This window comes from Lonchura striata, chromosome 2, assembly GCF_050655825.1.
Source record: "Lonchura striata isolate lonStrDom1 chromosome 2, ASM5065582v1, whole genome shotgun sequence".
Classification (NCBI taxonomy): domain Eukaryota; kingdom Metazoa; phylum Chordata; class Aves; order Passeriformes; family Estrildidae; genus Lonchura; species Lonchura striata.
The window spans coordinates 5,336,954-5,356,325 of record NC_140704.1 but is presented as its reverse complement, the minus strand read 5'-3'; the positions used below and the strand labels follow the sequence as shown (position 1 = coordinate 5,356,325).

The 19,372-nt window shown below is 39.6% G+C and overlaps 1 protein-coding gene across 1 annotated transcript; it reads right to left on the bottom strand.

Annotated features, from left to right (window-relative positions):
* Positions 1-1,342: 1,342 nt before the first annotated feature.
* Positions 1,343-9,919, bottom strand: GORASP1 (golgi reassembly stacking protein 1). The gene is made up of 9 exons (XM_021555289.3): positions 9,815-9,919; positions 7,993-8,073; positions 6,764-6,967; positions 6,010-6,096; positions 5,555-5,685; positions 4,878-5,019; positions 4,225-4,369; positions 3,784-3,939; positions 1,343-3,471 (listed from the first exon to the last, which is right to left on the bottom strand). The coding sequence occupies exons 1-9, from the start codon at positions 9,875-9,877 to the stop codon at positions 3,188-3,190; spliced, it is 1,293 nt and encodes a 430-aa protein (XP_021410964.2). The 5' UTR covers positions 9,878-9,919; the 3' UTR covers positions 1,343-3,187.
* Between the last annotated feature and the right edge of the window lie 9,453 nt (positions 9,920-19,372).

Here is a 19,372-nt window from a genome sequence, read left to right as displayed (position 1 = left end):
CTGTAGCTGCTTTCTCTTGAGAGCCTGTTCTTGTGTAACTGCTTGCAGGTGGAAATACATGTCCAGTTTTAGGGGAAGATGGAGGAATGCATGTAGAAGTACACGAGCCCAGTATGTGTGAGTGGTGTGATCTCTGCTCAGCATTGCAGAGATCCATTTTCCTGCCACATTTCTGAATTACACTCAGAAGTTCAGCCAAGTGTGGCTGAGCAGCCTCTGCACAGAGCCTAGAGCAGTACAGCAGGAGGTTCAGTAGATTGTCAGGCCTGCTGCGGAAGTTTAAGAGGGAAAATTAAATCATCACTGCCTGAATTTGGTGTTAAAATAGTTCTGCTAGTAGGTGTTCAACTTAAAGACAATAAATACATCCACATTCACTCATTCAAGTTCAGCCAGAATTAGTTCAGCATCCATATTCTGTTAATAATGAGGTTTGCATGTTTATCTCTATTTCCTTATAATGATCTTGGGGGTTTACAGTCATTCCTAGTACAGGGTTATGCTGTATGGAAAGTTCCCATGGATCAAGTTAGCCTCAGCTGGGGCAGGGCTTGGCCACCTCTCTGTGGCCTTTGAGCAGAGCTTTGAGCACCCAGGTGGGAGGAGGTCCCTGGCTCTGAGGGCTCCTCCTGGCTCAGCCCCATCAGCCCTGGGTGCTGTGGCACTGGCAGGAGCAGGGCTCGGTGGAGATGGGCTTTAGCTAATCCTCACGCTAATGCTTGAGCTGCTGGGAGCCTCTGTGGGTTTAACGTCTGCCAGACCTGTGTCCTCGGGCTCAGCTGGTAATTTTAGGTCTGCAGCTCATCCTGTTGTGTCTGGCCATACAACTCGCCCTGCTGCTGTAACATCTGAGGTGACCTCCTTCTCCTCGGCCCTTTGTTTTCCCCTTCTCATGATGCTGCCGATAATCCTTGTGTCTGCAGAAGAGCTGCTGCTGTCAGGTTTAGAGTGGGAGAAAGGTCACATCCAGCTCCTGCTTACCTGGAAACATCTTTGGGACAGCAGCAGCCTGAGCGGCTGTTTGGTATTGGCTCTGAATCCAGCCACCCTCAGGTGCTTCTCCCATTCTTTTTATTTTGAAACTGATATTCCAATCATTTTTCCCACTTTTTATACCCACAGACAGGAGTACTCTCCACGTGCTCAGCTGCAGCTGTGAGGGAGTATCCAAGTTGGTAAGAGAAATTTGATGCGGAGGTCCAGCTCTTCACCTCATTTAGCATTTGAATGATCAGGTTTCAGGTTTGCAGAACACAACATTCTCTGGCTCAGTTAACTACTTGGTTTTCCAAACCCTTTCCCACAGCCAGTTAACATAACACACGGAGGCTGGACACAGACCGAAGTAGGTTTAAGCCATTTATTATGGTGACATTTGAAATCTAGCATGAGTTTTGACATTCCCTGCTCTTAGATTTCTAAAAGGTGTTTATGGTACAGTCACTTAAATGAGCTGTTACCCTCTCATGGCCATTTTGGAGAAAAGTAAAGGACTAGAAACAGTCCTAAATAAACATGAATAAAACACCACCTAGGTGTCTTCAGGCATCAGGCTCTGCGATCAAACAAAGCTAGGAATAGTTTAAATTACATTTATTTTTAGTGTTTGGCTATTCACCCTTGTAACAGTCAGCTGGGGGAACAAAATAGGAAATTTATTTTAGCAACATAGGAAATAAAACTGGCCCACAATTAACAGACCCTTTAGAATCCACTGTCAGTTCTATGCCTTTAGTTAGAGCTGAATACATTCTTTAAAGCAACAGGTACTTCAACAGTTCTGCTTAGAACTACTGTACTTGCAGTATTTCAGGCTAACAACAGATCAGGGACAGATTTTTTGGTCAGGGTGGACTCATGTGAAGCCCTCATGTGCTGTGACTTTGCCTGCACCCTTGGCTGAAGCTGAGCTGTCACAGGCAGACCTGGGGACCCTGAGTCCCCCCTGCGTCAATACCAGATTTCAGCCCGGGCAGTTGTCACTTACTGACAGAACAGAATGAGAGCAGGAGCCAGGGCAAAGAAAATCAGGCAATATTGTGCTAAATAAGTGTACTTTAGTTTATAGGCTAAACACACACCAGCCTTGTACCCCATTCTCCTCATTTACAAAGGATTTTCACTGCAGTAGCTGTATTATTGCCTTACCAGCAGCTTTGAATTTCCATGATAAATCACTGCCCTGAGGATTATAAAACCATCCATGTCTTCCATTGTTTATGTCATGCTTCCCGTTACATTCAAAAGTGATTTGGGGACAAATGCAAACCAAAAATAAGCTACAAAAATCAAGTGCTGGTGCTGCACAACAGCCCTATTATAGACTTAAAAACAATTTGTATAAAAATAGTAATGAGTAAATAGAAAAGCACAAAGGAAAGCTATTTCTTGGTCACTACAGAAGCCAAGACATTCAGTCTTCACCCCTACTTTAAAATCATCAATCTGTTTCAAGTAACCACCATCATTCCCTCCCCGTCTCTGTTTATTTAACTGCAAGGCCACCACCTGGTCCACTCCAGAGCAGAAGTGCCTGACAGGACCCACCACCACGGCTTTGTCCCATCTGAGGCTGCAATTTCAAACCCCACTGTATTTCTTTCCTGCCCAAGGAAGGATAAAGAAGGTACACAAATGACTGTTGCAGAGAAGGGAATTAAACCAAGAAAAATAAGAGTCTAGTAAGAGTACTAGAATAGTAAGTAAAAATATCTTAGTGTAAGAAATGCCTTGCAACTCACAAGAACAGTCTAACCAAGATGTACCATTAGAAAAGCTGTCTAATAAATCAAAACTATAAATATTATTTTTAATGCCATCAAACATACTGATAAAAATCATCACTGTCACTGTACAGGCACAGTGCCTTTGCAAATACATTCAGGAGCACTTCTAGGCAAATGTGAACTCCAGAACTTGACATTCTGCCAGCGTCCAACTTCTTTCTGCATCAATTTCTCTATTGATTGGGTGATTTTGGACAACATTCAAATTCTGAGCATAGATCAATCCATTAAACAGTGATTGGAAAAGACAACAGGATATGTACTTCATGTGATTTCTTTTCTAGTATTGTCTACACTAACAAAATAGAGTAACTGTAATTCTTTGCAAGATCAGAAAAATATTCCAAGCTGTAGCACTGCAGCATTCAGCAGTCTGTAAACAGCAGCAGGGTCCATTTCTTTCACTCAAGGTCTTGTGCAGCTGCTTCTCCTTTCTGCTCCCTTGCTGCTTCATGCTCTGGTGTCTCTGGAGCAGTGGTTAACACGCTCTCAATGCTGTTCACAAGCAGCTTGGACTCCTGGCTATCAGCATCAGCTCCTAGTGTTGTTTTTGAAGAAATGTCATGAGGAAGATCAAGAGAAGGTAAAGATGGAATTGAAGGCAGGAGGTCATCCAGTGTGGGCTGCTTGCCTGATCCTTCAGGATACGAAGTTAAACTTTCAGACTCCAAAGCTGAGACATTTTCTGGGAAATTGAGAGAGTTTGTAAAAAACCAAAACATAGCAGACAGTACCTCAGCATTTTCATTTAAAGAGACCTACATGCTATAAACTTAATGAAAAGCACATTAGATTTTTCCATTTCTAAACCTGATTTCTGCTACTTTTTCCATCCCATTTTTGCCATTCTTGCTGATTTTTTTATTAAAATTTGCCTATTTCCAAAAACTGTGATGATGGGAAGTGAGCATGAGTTGGTGCCATTCCAGAAATAAGACCTCTTATTTCTGGAATGAAATAAGATTTCATTATTTCATGAACTCTTGAGTGAACTTACCAAAATAAGCAGAGACTTCACTATCTGGCATTAATGTTTCAGAGCCTACAGAAGCCCCTGCTGCTGGCACATTGAAGGAGGCAGATGGGGACAGGCTGGACACTTCTGTTAAGTTTGTGAACTCAGAAACTGAGATTCCAGACATATCTAGAAATCCTGAAGGAGAAAGCAAGTATTAGATGCAACACAAAATTCCATATTCAAAATGTTCTGTCCAGACACAAGTCAGTGAAGTCCCCTTCCTACTAAATGCAAATAAATTTAACTTACCTGGTAACCAAATTCTACAGCTCTGAAATCCAGAGAAGTCAAAAACCTCAAGGAAAACCACCACCAGTGTTCAGAGTTCTAAATTTAAACCTCTAGCTTGTTTAAGACCATATTAATTTATTTAGATGTACTCCAAAGAATTGGTGAAAAAAAGCACCCCAGAAAACATACCTGGATCCATAACTCTCTGCAGAGGGGGAGGAGGAGAAAGGGAGCTTTCTGGTGAGTAACCACTCATTTCTTGCTCTGTGGAATGATCCAAGTTCATAACTGCTTCAGAGCTGTCACTCTGAGAGGTAGGTGCCAACAATGGAGTCTGGAATAAGACAGCAAGAAGTAAAAACATTGTTTTACACCAAAAGCTTCACCTGTAGCCAAACCTCCCATGAAAATATCCTGCCTATCTCCATGTGCACCAGTTCAGAGAGAAGCTGTGATGCTGAAACTGAAAGACAAACACCACTGAGGACATGTTCCAGCTCAATTTTTTAAAGCTAATCTGTTCTCAGAACTTGGTTCTTGGAGGTGTATCTTTCTCCTAGTGAAGTAGGTGTTCTAACATGATCCTCATTGACTGGCACAGCTGTAGGATGCAAGACTTGAAAACAGGGAGAAAGTATCTGGCAAAAATTTATATCAGCTGACACTGGAGAAGTGGCAGCTGCTCAGCAGCATCAGCTTTCCCCTTCCCTTCACCCAACTCCATTTCATTCAACAAAATTGAATGCTGTACTCAAACATTCTATACTACCACTGTACCAAACAACAGAAAATTTTCAAACTCCAGAGAATGTGGCAGAGATTGGAATTTATTTTCTTCCTACCTCTGTGTAACCATTAGTGGATAACACAGGAGTTCCAGCTTCTGGTGAGGGTGAAGGTGATTTGCTTTCTGGCTTTTTCTTTGATGTCATGGACTGTGTTGGAATTCTGTGCAAATAGCCATATCCAATACCACATCCTAAACTGTAAAAGAGAAAAAAAATCAAGACATGAAAAAGGTGCTCTTAACAAAGCTAATATTTTAAATTTTGACTTTTTTTAAAGCAAGAATAGTTTGTGTCTTTTATCTGTAGCAGCAAATACCTACCTGCAAGAATATCCACTTAAGAGTACTCAAGGAACACTCTGCAATCAACTTTGAGACATGCTGACAGCTTAGCTGTCAGTGAATTACTTTATATATTTACAAAACATTTAATCTGACCTGATGTGGCTTTTGTTCTTGCTTTAGCTGAATGTTTTGACTATGAGAATGCAGATAATCAATCTGCTAATGGGAGTTCTGCTATTTGATTAAACTTGAGCAGGATTAGATCCTGAATGTGCCCAATTCCTAGTTCTAAACTGATTTGTTTGTAATGTAAAGAAAACAGTTTTGGGTGGTAAGTGTGGGGAAACCAGGCTGAACTTGGAAACATCAATAACTGATAGTAGTCACACTCCTAATAGGAGCTCATTTACAGCAAGTGTAAAACCTGTTATCAAGAGAGATCAGTACCTTCCTTCTCCACCCCAAGCTCCATTGGGAGTCACAACTACTTCTCGGATGGAATCTGCCTCAGTGTTATAAACCATCAGCTTCAGTGGCTTCCCCTCGTGGGATTCAATCAGGGAAAAGAAATCCTCTGACTGTGAAAAAAAAAAGTACTACTTAATAAACCCGTATGTGCAAGTCAACATTTTACATAGTTACTTACTCAATGTGAGATATTTAACACTCAGAGATAAAAAAATCATCAATGTAGTTTGATCTTTAGTGGCAAGTTCTTTTTGTTGTCAGATTCAAAATAAAGATAATATTTACTTTAGCAATAAAGCTTCTGTCACAAACATCAACTCTCCAAAATCCCTCAATGCCACCCCCATGTGTATGATGAGATTTATACAAAACCCAAATCCTACTTGGCAGGCACAAAGCCAATTTCTGGCTGCTGTAAGGAACGTGCACCCTACCTCCTGGAGAATCTGATCAGATCCAACAACGTAGTCAGTGTATGGCTGGAGCCCAGCCAGGGCCGCAGGAGATGAAGGCTCAACGTCCTGTGAGAGAATGACACGAGTCATCTGCACCCACAGCAGGATAAACTACCAGGATCAAAAAGAACTAACTCCCAGAGCAAGGAAGGAAAGAACATTTTGTTAACGGGGTAAAAAAGAAGTTCTCAAATAATCTACACCTGTGACATCCTGTAAAACATGCTGAGCAAGAAAGATGTAGAACATGATGAGTAAGAAAATCTTACCAATTTAAAATTATATCCTCTAAAGATGCTGAGAAATTGCATTTACTTAAACAACCAGAAACGTAAATGTTCTTTCCTATTCAGTTCTATTCTTTTAGGTCTTCCTTTTAATTTTAAAATAAAATTGTGGTGCTTTTTGTAACTCTAATATATTACTTCAGTGAAGTTTAGCCAACACAGAGACATCAATCAGGGCAGAATCTTTTTGCTTTTGCCACTGATTCTTCGACATAAAAAAAACCTTCCCATCTATACTGTTTTGTCTGGTTGGGATGGAGTTATTTTTGTCACTGGGAGCTCTGACAGCCACCCACTCCTTGTCCCTACTCAAACAGCTCAGACAAACCAAGACTCTGTTCCCTTCCTCTGTGTGCCTGCACCCCAGCACTTGACATTACTGCTAACCATCACACTGTAAGGCAGTTACACCACCAGCAAGGAGCCAGGCAGGAACTGCTCCTCACCAGAACGTGCCAGACGTGCTCGTTGGCTCCCTGGAAGCTGCAGAACCTCACGCTGGCTCCCAGGAGGCCTTGTCCTCCCCACATGTTGCTGGGGATCACCTCCACCTCTCGGATTTTCATTGTTTTGATGTTGTACACCTCCAGCTTCACTGCTTTCTCAGCATTTGCCTTCAGCAGGTCTTTCAACATATTGTTCTCCTTGTTCTGTAAAGCAGATACAGGATTAACATTATTGCCGGTTGCACCTGTAACATCTGTGGCAGAATTTGAAGAACCAAAATTATCAAAGTTTAGGCTTTGTAGCTCAAAACAATTCCATCAGTTTCCAGTTCAATTTTCTTTTCCTAGAAAGCAGTCAGTACTGTCAACACACATCCCTTTACATAAGTTCTTCCTGTTACTCCATTTCATCACTGGCATTCCTGTCCTTCACAACTGCTATTAAATAATACCAGCAGTAGCAGATGCCAACTGTATACTCCTAACAACGAGGAGCAAAATTTCACTTCATGTCTCTGAGCCCCATCCCTCTTCAACAGCCTTTCAAAGTCACTGCACACTGACTGTGAAAGAATACCTTCATTTCTGTCATGTTAGAAGATTAAATGATCTTCCCCCAAAATCTGCCCTTATAATGATCATTTCCAAAAAAGAGATCTCCTCTCATAAAACTAAGAACTTAATGAATTCAGCTTGAATATGGTTAGGGTGGAGCACACAAGGCAAAGTTCTGAGCTTTTTAAGTAAACTAACAAAACCCCAACCAAAACCCAATAAAACCCCATCAAACCAAAACTCAACTCTTCTTTCATAACTCAACACACAGGAACTGTGTTCTTGGTTTCAGAAGTGTAAGTAGACACCCTGATTCTTTTTCATGTTTTACCAAATGTTGAAACAAGTTTGTTTAAACAAATGTTGAGCTCTGACTACTGACTCACCAGTTCAGTATTCACCTTGTGGTGGAAAATATGTACAAACATAACATAAACATTGTGTTAACCTGTTAGGAAGTTAAGGTGAGTAAAGGTATAAACAAAACCTTTCCTTCAAACTTGGGTCCAGCCAAAGAGACTTTGAACCCCTGCAAGTTTTACTTTACTTTTAATGTACAATGTGGAAAATTTCTCTGCTTGTCACAGTTATGGCTTTTACCTTTCATCCTCACTGCAGCACCCACAGTTCATGTAGGGTGGAAAACAACAACACTGAAATCATCTGGGACTTACAAGCCTTGTGTGTCCTATGGCAATGATGAAATCAAAGAAAGGTTCCAGTCCTCCTTGTTGGGCTGGGGAGTTCTCCTGAACCTGCAGAACATAGATTTTATTGTTATTCCACACTGACCTCCAGTTACATAAGTGAGAGTGTTAATCTTTACACTTGATTCAATATTTACTTTCCAGCTGAGCCAGAGATATGGCACCAAATGATCACCCTCAAGCAGCAGTGCTTTTATATAACTATCAACAGATATCCAAATCAAGCTGCAAAAAGCAGGTTTTGAACCCCATATATGACAAAAATGTTGAATTTCAGAGTTCACAGCCTGGAATTATTAGATGCTGAATACTTTGGAGAAAGGCTTGGTTTTCACTGTGCTGCTGCAGGATTTTATTCCATGGTTCTAACAACCTGAGCACAGTGAGAGTCCCCACCTGCATCAGAGCCATTTTTCCCTGAACATGAGGGACAGCTGGGTTCCCACATTTCCAGCCCATTGGAACAGGAATATTTACACAAACACACCTGCCTACAAGTTCTGGTCAAGAAAACTGCCACCACTTACAAAAGATTCCTAAGAAGTAAGAGTTGGGACATCTAAATGTCATTAGAAGCAAAGCTGTCATAGAAGAGGTGACATCAACAGAGAGAGCATAAAACACATTCATACCAGGAAAAACCCCACCAAAAATTTGCACTTACATTAAAGTCCACCCACTTCAAGGTGCACTGACAAAGCAAGAAGGTGTTAAGGAATCACTACAAACCTACTGACAGCTTGCTCTTACTTCACTTTTTGTTAACTCAGCATATATTTGAGATATATTTGACTCCTGAGGGCCACCTCACTATTTAAGCACAGAATTACAACCCAGGCTTCACCTAAACTGGGAAGTTCATTGCTAGGAAAGTTAAAACTACAATATTTTATATTTGGTCTGGTGTTACCAAAATACTAGATACTTTTTTTTTTAATAGATAAACTTGTATAGGAATTGGGGCTTTTGCTGGCAGAACTGTTTATAGACGTTATAAAATAGATTTAATAGCACAGTTACTTCAGCAAAAGCTTCTAAAGCAAAAATAAGAATAAAAATCATGTTTTATTTTTAAATAGTCACGACTGAGCACTGTAACTGCAGCTGGAGTAGATGTATTGACTTTCATCAGAACCGTAAACTGCATCAAAATCAAGCAGGCATTTATAGTGATGCTGAGAAACACAGAATGCAGATGAACTGGAAACAGCACGCGGCAGCAACGCTCCCATTCGTATTCCAGGGAGGGAAAACACCCAATAAAAGAAACAACTCATGCGAACAGCTGTGATCTGCCCATCCTTAAACCCCCAGACACGCATTTATTTACACCACTGTAGGCGCAGACAACCTGCTGACGAGAGGAGCTACAACAAACTCCATCTGGGAGAGGCAGCCAGGGGGAAAAGCACCGCTGGAGCGGGAATTAACGCCGTAAGGCGATGCTGTGGAACGCACAGAGGAGGCAGCAGGGACAGGAGGGGAACAGGGAGAGAGAAGGAGAAGAGAGAGAGAGATGGAGGGAGAAAAGGAGGGGAGCAGGGATGGAAGAAGCGCTGTTCTACCCTTGCACTACTCCAGGCTCCCCCGCGGTCTTGCGCACCCAAGTCCCGCCGGGCCGGGCACCCGCAGGCTCCGGCAGCGGCGCCCCGCCCCGCCCCTGCCGCCGTGGCAGCTCCGGGACGGGGACGGAGCCGGAGCCGGGGCCAGCACCGGGCCGGGACGCGGCAGCGCAGCAGCGCGACCCCGCCGCCCCTCGCGGCCCTCCCAGCCTCCCTCGGCCGCTCACCCCGTGCACGTGGAAGCCCTCGGCGCCGCCGCCGGGGCGCTCGGAGCTGGAGCCCAGCCCCATGGCGGCCGCCCCGCCGGGCCCCGAGCGGAGCCGCCCTCAGGCGGCCGCGGCGCCGAGCCGCGCCCTCACGCCGCTCCAGCAGGCGCGGGCAGCCGAGCGCCGAGCGCAGCGGCGCGACACGGCGGAGCGATGCGGGAGATCGGCTCGATTCCGCCGCCTGGCGCGTGGCCGGCGGGGAACGCCCCCTAGCGACAGGGGCGGGGCGGGAGAAGCGAGGCGTTGCTGCGGGGGGCGGGGCTAATGGCGAGGGGGCGTGGCCTGTGGGGGCGTGGCCCTCAGAGGGGGCGTGGTCAGAGCTGGAGTCCCGGAATCGCAAAATGCGGAATTTTTTAGGTTGGGATAAAACTTCATTTGACCCATCAACGAACACCGCCGTGGGGACAGACTATGGCATTTCAGTCTCCCCTCAAGCGCCTCCAAGCACCGGGCTCCACCACCTCCCTGGGCAGCCCCCTCTAATGTTTGATCAGCCCTTTCAGTGAAGAAATTCCTCCTGAAATTCCTCCTGAAATTTCTCCTGAAATCCCTCCTGAAATTCCTCCTGAAATCCCTCCTGAAATCCCTCCTGAAATCCCTCCTGAAATCCCTCCAACTCCTCCTGTGAAGAAATTCCTCCAACCTAAACCTCGCCTAGCACGGCTTAAGACTATGAAAAAAGCCCCAAACTCACCCACTACTATTCTCGTTCTAACACCCTTTAAAAATCATCCCCCTGGATGATTGATAGTACAATCCAGAATAAGGTTATTGCTAATTCTTTACTAATTTTGTGTTTCTGCTCCTCTCCATCAGCAGAGAATTGTGCTCAAGAACAGTATTTCTACCAGCTGAGACAACTTTTAGCACTAACAGCTGAACAGGTAAACCAATAGTCCAATATTCTTGTTTTACAAGTTTAATTCTAAATTGATAGGTATTACTATTTCTAAGAGGTTGTGGTGTTTACAACCCCCTGAAATTTCATGTCTGCCCCACTGTGTTCTACTTGGGACTGATCCTTCTGATTCTGCCTTTAACTCATGAAAGGAAAAGTTCTGGAAATTTTCAAAGTAGCAGAATTAATTGGAAATGTTATTATATTAATCTCATTAAAATGTTAGTTATATTTCTTGCATAAACATTTTCATTTCAGTATAAAAGTACTGATTTCATTAAAACTCCTTGGTTTTTTAAATACTGCTGTCACCTCCAAGATTTTATTTTTCAAAGGATCCATCCACATAATCTCTGTGGTTCAAGTGTGATGCATAAAAACTGGAAAAAAAGGAAGAAAGAAAGAAAAAAAAGCTGCTTTTTCCATTCTGTTCCTGTGCATTCTTACATTCCCTGCCACTTCAGGAGCTATTTATGCTTGAAATCCACACACTTTGGTTCATATTTATCCAAAGAGAGCACAGGATATTCTCAGGAGCCTTTTTAAGTAACTTTTCCGTGGAGTTGTCTCTAAGCTGTGACTGCAGATCTGTGCATCGCATTCATTGAGCAGATGGGAAATAAAAGTATTGTAAAAAAAAGCCTAACTTTTATCTGTGGGATTATTATTTTTTTTTGCTGTGTATATTTGGGAACCTTATCTCATAGCTGTATTTTGTATTAAACTGCTTTTTTTTAGTCTTTTGTAATGGGTGAGCCAATGAGGAGCTGCAGTGCTGGCTGTGTAATTGTATTTTTACAAGCAACAGAAATCAGAAACATTTCTTCAGACTTACCAAAAGCAGATGCCAGTTGAGAGAGTCTGATTCCAGTATTAAATTAGTACTTGGGAAATAAAAGACCACAACACAAAAAAAAAAAAATAGAGGAATTCTTTCCATTTGTGTTTATCACAGAAGGCAGTGAGGAAATTCCCATCCCCAAATTTTTCTTTGCATTGTTTTGTGTTAAGGTGGAGGTGAAAGAGCCCATGAAGACAGAAAAGAAGCAGGGAATGCAGGGAAGTGCTAAACATCCAAATTTTTAACAAGGAATTTTAGCAGAAATCTGAATGGGAGGTGTGCAAGCCTTAATAAAGTAAGAGAAACTCCAATAAGTGATATTTTAGTGGGTACCCGAGTGTTACATCCTTGGGAAGAGCCAACATGGCTCTAATAAAGGAATATCCTGTCTCACACATCTGGAAATAAATACACAGAAAGGAGCAATCTAGCTTGGATTTCAAAAACTCTCTCATCAAAGCTGTATCAGAGTTTTTTGGGGGGTTTTTTGGGTTTTTTTTTAAGGAAACTAAGCAGCAATGCTTTGAGTTATATTTCTATCAACGAGTGGCTAAAAGATAACTAGATTATGAGAGTGAATTATCAAAAAACCCCAACACTGATTTTCCTCCTAATATAAAATCCTAGAAAGATACACAAAAGGAGTAAAAATATGAATAAGGTGTTCTTTTTTTTTTTAGCTTCTGCTTTTACATTTTGCCTGCCACAAGTTCCTGCAGTCTGAAATTTGATGATGCATTAGCCCAGTGTTTCATCCACCTGTGCAGGTTAAATGAGGAGCTGTAGAACAAAAGAAATTCAGGAGTGATTTGTAAAAGTAGGCAATTTTAAGTAGGATTTTATCTGATTTACTAAAGAAACTAGCACCAAAAATAGTGCTTCTGTCAATAAATTATTGAAAAAAACCTAATCTGCCCCATGCCTCTCTTTTGCAGCACTTTTGTTTGTTTGGAAAAATACTTTAGCTCATGTTTATTCAACATTTTAGCAGCACTTCCATATTAAATTTGTCAGCTAAGCCAGGGCCCAGAGACTCCAAGAAATTATTAAAAAGCAGCACTGCATAGCAGGATTTGTAGTGACACATTGTGACTTCTCACAGAGAGAAATCAAATTTTATTTTCATGTGGCTCCCTCGAGGATGATTCTGGGCTGCTCTAAGGATTTATTTTAAATGGTTGCAAGGGTGTTTCTGGGACATCAGCACAAAAGTGTTTCAGACACTAAAGAAGAAAGTTATTTATTCAATTAGAGGTAATAAATTTTAGGAAAACAAAGATCTGTCAGTGGAGAATTATATATATATATAATATGTATATGAATATAAATGTTGTATATTCGGTGTGACTTTTCTTCCAAAAATATTTAATTTTTTTTAAAATATACTTTCTAAAGGAGAAAATGTACTGCTTTACTTTCCAATCTGGCTAATGATTAACAATTTGGCTTTCAGCACCACAATCTGAGAAGCCCTGCACATGTGTTTCAAGCATTAGGAGGATTTTTTCTGTTTGTTTGAGTGTTGTTGCTGTAAAGTCACTTTTCAAAATTTTACACACTTAGAATGTTTTTGGTTTAATCTTTAGAATTTGAATATTTCAGTGTTTAGACTTTGAGGCTGGCTTAGAGCTGGAAAAATCAAAGAAAGAAGAAGAATGTAGGGACTAATTAATTCTATTATACAATAATGTTTTTATAGTTAATGGATAAAAATGATGAAGGACTTGACAGGAGGCTGAAAATGTCTCCTGTATTTCGAGAGGGATTGTATCAATGGTGTTTCACTCATAGCAAGGCAGAAAGCTTCACTATTTAAAAAGTAAAATAAGATCATTAGATTTTAGCCAAATATGAGTAAGTATAAATATGCAAACACTAATGTATACTGTACCTTAGTTTATTTAGTTTATAATTATCTAGATTACATTTCTTGTTTACTATAAAATCTGGGATAATTAATTAAAGGTTTTGTTTTTTTGGTTGTTTTGTTTTGGTTTTTTTTTTTTTTTATATTTCCATTTTATTCCAAAACTTTTTCAGACAGGGAAGAAAGTTTATTTGTTTCTACAGAGGGGAAAATAAAATAATGGTTGGGGGTAACACCATTTCATCATCTCTACTTACATTTGGTTGTAACTTTGGAATTACTTTGATGTAATTATGTGCCAGAGAAAAGGAAGATGGAATTAAAGAGCTTTCTAAACAGGTCTTACTGAGTGTTCCTCTAAGAGGCAAATCCTGACCTAGTGACAAAAAGGTACAAGGACTTTAAGATTATCCAGCCTCTTTTCCCTGTGGGTTTTTGGGGTTTTTTTGATTTTGTTTTGGTTTTTTTTTTGGGTTTTATTGTTTTGTTTTTGCATCTAAAAGAGTTTCAGAAAACAGGCAAAGGAGATTTTCTGTTCCCATGTGACACTGAACAAAGGTGGCACATTCCTGTCATAAAAACTGGTCAATCCTTAAGTGGTTGGTGAAAATTTTTGCCAAATTTCTTCTTAGTAAACACTTACTCAAATTTAAGTTTTTAAAATTTTATTCTGTTAATTGTGTATTAGACAGTGAGAATAGGATTGTATTATTGGTAAGAAATAGCTAAGATTAGTATTTTAGTCATTCTCCAATACAGTTTATCTACAGAAAATTTTCATTTTATAATAGAATCAGTCCATGATAAAAAACAGGTAATAGGTAATGCAAGGTTAAAACCATAACAACTGTCAAGAAATCAGAAATATATTGTGGTTGTTACAGGGCTTTAAGCCACTACAAATACTGCAGTGTTGTGGCATTTCCACACAATGATATCTGCATCAGGTCTTTGCTTTTTCAGATACTGAATTTTGAAAGAAATGTCATTTATCATCCATGGCAATGGCACTAAAACAATGTCACAGAGAGCTGGCAGATCCTGCAGAGAACTGTACACTTTAAATGCTTATTTTTCAAAGCTCTTTGTGTGCTTAGCACTTACAGCTTGCCTGCAATATCAGTTTTTTCTAAAGGTTCCTATGTAAATGTGAAATGTGTGCTGACTGCTCTACATTTGGATTTCTAGATGCAGTATAAAAAGCTGCAGCTGAGCTGGTTGTAGGTTTCTTTTTTCAGACGGTGGAAAAAAACAGGCTATTCTTGACTGGAGCTGTTATTAAAGATTTCTCAAGCCCGTTGTACAAGTAATTTTTCAGTATGGCAGAAGGATTGTGTAGTAGAAAGATTTTGGTTTCTTTCAGAACTGTTTCACTGTTGAACTCCTCAGAAATTATAAAGGAATAATATGCAAAATCTCAAAAGATTAATGTTTTCAAATATTGACTGTCTAAAATACTTATGCAAAAAGAGGAAATTCTGTGAATTAGTTTCATTAGTTAAGAATGATGAAAAATATCAATAGAATTTTAGTCCTTCCCTCATTATCAATGCAAAATATTTAGACAGTAATACACCTATAATGAATTTTAAGATTATGAAAGAAGTTGACCCTAAACAATATTGTGCTCAAAATAATTGGGAGTAGGAATTCAGCATTACAGAGGACAATAATGTTTACAGAAAGTCATTATTCAAAATAAAAAGGAATAGCACCTTATAGCTCAAACCAGTTTAAACTGCATTTCCTTAAGGAGATTCATTTCATCTTCCACTTGTGCAGAGGATTTGCAGGACCTTTATCATGTGAACAAGTGAATTGAGTCCTGAACAATTATGTATCTGATGGAATTATCCACTTCACTGGTAAATATTAATAAATCTGTCATGATCCTCAGTCATATTTATTTATACCTCTTGGAAGGCATGCACAGGATGCTCTTGAATGGGAATTCTAACAGTGATTAGACAACATTTTCATATATGCATCATACATAAAGAATTTAAATTATCATCACCTTGTTAACAACATCACCTTGTTAACAATATCACCTCTTCAGAACTTGTAAAACATTGAATCTTTTAACCTTGGAGAATCACAAAGAAAGATAATTCTACATTTAAGTGTTGCCAGGCAGAGGCAAAGGTTCAGCCATGTCCAGTTTTATGAATTTTGTTGTTCTGATGTGTCTCAAGCTCCCTCTGGTATTCACAAAACAGAATTTCCATTTCATATAATTAAGATGTTGATGGTAAAGGAAGTTGTGGTGCTTCCAAATCTCTAGAGTGCAGCTACACTCAGTACAGCTCTATAGAGCATTGTATGAGTTTAACAGTCTGATTTTTCTTATGACAAAACCTTGCAGAGATTCCCCAGCTTGTTCTTTAGTCTCCTTTACTGTACCACTCTTCTGGTGCTATCAGGTCGGGACTCAAAATGTCCCTCAGACAGTTTTAGAGGTTCCAGGTCCAGGTCAGAAGCATTTGAGACCCTGGTAGGCAGATGGAAACAGCTGGGATTTTGGGTTGAGCCATGGAATGATTTACCAACCTTGCAGGGAGAACAAGAAGTCACAAAAGTTTAGATATTAGAGTAGAAGTAGTCACAAAGTAAAGGGAAGAATTTTTGAGTGCTGTACAGGGGGGGTTTTGGTTTTGTACATGGGGGTCAGAAGTTTTAAGATGGAGGGATTTGGGCCTGCCCTGTCCTCCCTCTTTCTTCTTCCTTACCTCCATGTTCTTGGTGATGTTGGCACTCACAGATTGGTTTAGAGTAGAAAAGCACCATTTAATATAGGTAATAGGCATTGGGGAAAAACTGTAACCATGTAACATGTAATGTACCATATAAAAGATAGAAAAGCACCATTTAATATAGGTAATAGGCGTTGGGGAAAAACTGTAACCATGTCACACGTAATGTACCATATAAAAGATAGAAAATCACCATTTAATATAGGTAATAGGCTTTGGGGAAAAACTGTAACCATGTAACACGTAATGTACCATAAAAAAGACAGCAGCAACCCTGGGTGGGAGAGAAGAAGCAGTCGGGGTCAGAGAGGATGTCAGGGTGTGTGTGTGCCTCTGCCTGAGCTGTGAGCAAACCACAGCAGCCAGAGAAGAAAATCTTTTAGATAACTTGCAATAAACTACCTTGAGACTGGATAACAAAAGACTACTCAGCTCTTCTTTGAAAGCACGGGTTGGAGGAGAGACTTTTCCACCACACGGAGCCACCCCTGGCCCAGGGTGAGCTCCAGCACTGTCAGAGCTGCTTGGGTTGGCAGGCAGAGACATTTCCTGTGCAAACATTGCCAGCATTGAAGCAGCACTGCTGGATGCAGGAGCTGCTCAGCTGGGTTGGCAGCAGTCAGTGATGCAGCCATCAGCATCCTGGGATAACTGGGATTTTGGGATAAGTCACCTCAGAGCTTTGGGAGTGAAGTTTCAAGGCAGTTGTTGAATTGAGTGCTCTGGTTTGGACCAGGAAAAGGAGATTTCAAAGCGCCCTTCCCTTCACACAGACACAAATGAAACTGCTCTGAAAAACTTTCAGGAATTGTTGTTCATCTTCTTGCAGTTTTCATCGTTGCTGCAGGTTTTTGAAACACACAGAACCCTGACCCTTCAAAGTAGCCAGGACCAATTTTTTCCCACCAGAATTTGGCAGCACTGATAAATGTCCAGCACCATCAGCACTAGGACTGAGTATAAGCTGCTGAAAGCTATGAAGATGCATCAATCTCTACTCCAACAGAGAGTAAAGAAAGCATTTTTTAAAATCTCAATCAGTATCTCACTATACAAGGTGAGAGGAATTGTTCTTTTGGTGTCACAGCTTCAAAAAATATAGAAAAGGAAATACTGCTTATTTTTTTCACAACCATGGAATTATCATGAGGGCATTCTTAACTGGTATTTCTGGCACTGAAATGGAATAACAACCAAAAAGGAACATGAACTTAAAAAAGAAATCCAGTCATGTTAGCAATTTTTGTACTTATTTATCCATTAAATAAAATGTATCAAATTGAAATTTATTTTAAAATTCACATGTAATATAGTAAATCATCAGAAGAGAGCATCATATTACAAATATAAAAATCAGGTCACTCTCAAGAAAAGGGAAAATTGCTCAGGTATATTTTTCTACTTACAGTAAAATCCAGTTCTTAATGCTCATAAAGTGTAAGTATGAAAAACTCCCATTTACATTTGTGAATGTTTGATTCTCAGGGCCATTAACTGGCAGAAAATTGCATTGCATTAAGTATGAATTCCATCTACACTTCTACTGAGAATTAATGATATGCAACATATCACAAGCTTTAATGTCTTGCAGCTTCATTTAAATAGAACAGCCATTAACATTTTGCAGGATTGCTCTGATTTTCAAAGAGAGGCCATCTCCTTGTTATTTGTACTTGACTTCCTCTGTGTTTCCTCTACTTGTTTATTCATGATAGAAATTATGTTAGGCCTGTCACTTCAGATAATTAATGATGCACAAGGAAAATCAGTAAAGAATATCCTTGGCTGATTATTCATAATTACTCAGATACTGCAATAGTTGTGCTAATGGGGAAATCTATCTTTGATTTAATTATAAAACTAGATTGAAATTGTTTTGGAAAAAAAAAAAAAACAACTGATCTGCTCTGTTTCTGTCTTTTATGATAGAACTTAGTAGAGAGAAAATAAGAGGCTCTTGATACTTATTACAATTGTTATCTAAATACTTCATTTTTAATTACTTCTTAATTTCTCAGACAATAATGAAGTTGGCTTATTTTAATTTGGGTGATTGATTGTCAAGATGCAATAACTTTTTCTCCAGTCTACACACCAGCACACTGTTTTTACATAAAAGCACCAAGCAGGAAATTGCTCCATGAGATAGGTTGGCATCACTCATTTTTTTTCAGAAAAAGTCATAGAAAAGGAGTAAAAAATAAAATTATGAAAATGAGAAATCTGTATCCACTAAAAACTGTCTCTGTAAGACAAAAAGAAAATATTTACTCAATACACACATCTAAAAATAGAAGAACTGTTTGTGTTTTGCAGGTAATTGTCACCAAAGTGATGACACTGATCCATCCATCCACTACTGTGACACCTAATGATGGGTTTGGAACTCTTCCCAAAAAGGAGAAATGCTTTTTGGGATGGTAATATTCATTCTTTTATTATCTATTCTAATAGAATTTAAGGTAAACAAATTTGGAATACTGTTTAATGGCAATTCATGTGTAGGGCTTTTTATTTGTTGATTTCCTTTTATTTTCACAAGTTTTTGTATTCTGGATTAGGAGAGATCTCATGTTTAAGAAGCAGAAGTATGAACAGGCAATAAACCTTTGCCAGAATGTTGTACAGAAATCACATATATATAACATTAAATAAGCTTGAAGATTGTGATTTTCATCAGATTTCCACTCCAAGTTTAAAAAAAACAATTTATGAAAATATGAAAACTCTGTTTTCTTCATTTCACCTATAAATTTTTTCCCTTCTGGGTAAAATCCAGGATTTCACAGGCGTTTCTGTAGTGTGACATGGAGAATTAATAGATTTGACAGTTTTGGAAGAGCTTTCTACTTCTAGAAACTGGAGATGTCAGCAGCGTCTGAATTCCTCTTGGCTTATTTTAAAAAACTTACCCTTTTCCCAAGAGAAAAGCAGTATTGCTCTATCTGATTAATTACAGACACAAAACAAAACAAAATTAAGTCTGCATGATTTAAGTTAATAATTAAATTTTTCCAGATCTGATATTATCTGAGTTATTGTAAAGTAGTGATAAAATGTACTTTAATGCCTTATAATTTTTAGGTAACTTTTCAGCCCTGGAAATACTAAAATTTCTGAGAAGTAGTAATCTTAATAAAACTAGAAAAGAATTTAAAAA

What these genes read in the sequence shown, in the direction of transcription:
- GORASP1 (XM_021555289.3), bottom strand. Translation starts at nt 9,877, where the DNA reads ATGGGGCTGGGCTCCAGCTCCGAGCGCCCCGGCGGCGGCGCCGAGGGC. An exon ending in AGCACGTCTGGCACGTTCTG is followed by an intron (nt 6,097 to 6,763) that starts GTGAGGAGCAGT and finishes ATTCTCTCACAG; the next exon opens with GACGTTGAGCCTTCATCTCC. An exon ending in CCACTAATGGTTACACAGAG is followed by an intron (nt 4,370 to 4,877) that starts GTAGGAAGAAAA and finishes GTCTTATTCCAG; the next exon opens with ACTCCATTGTTGGCACCTAC.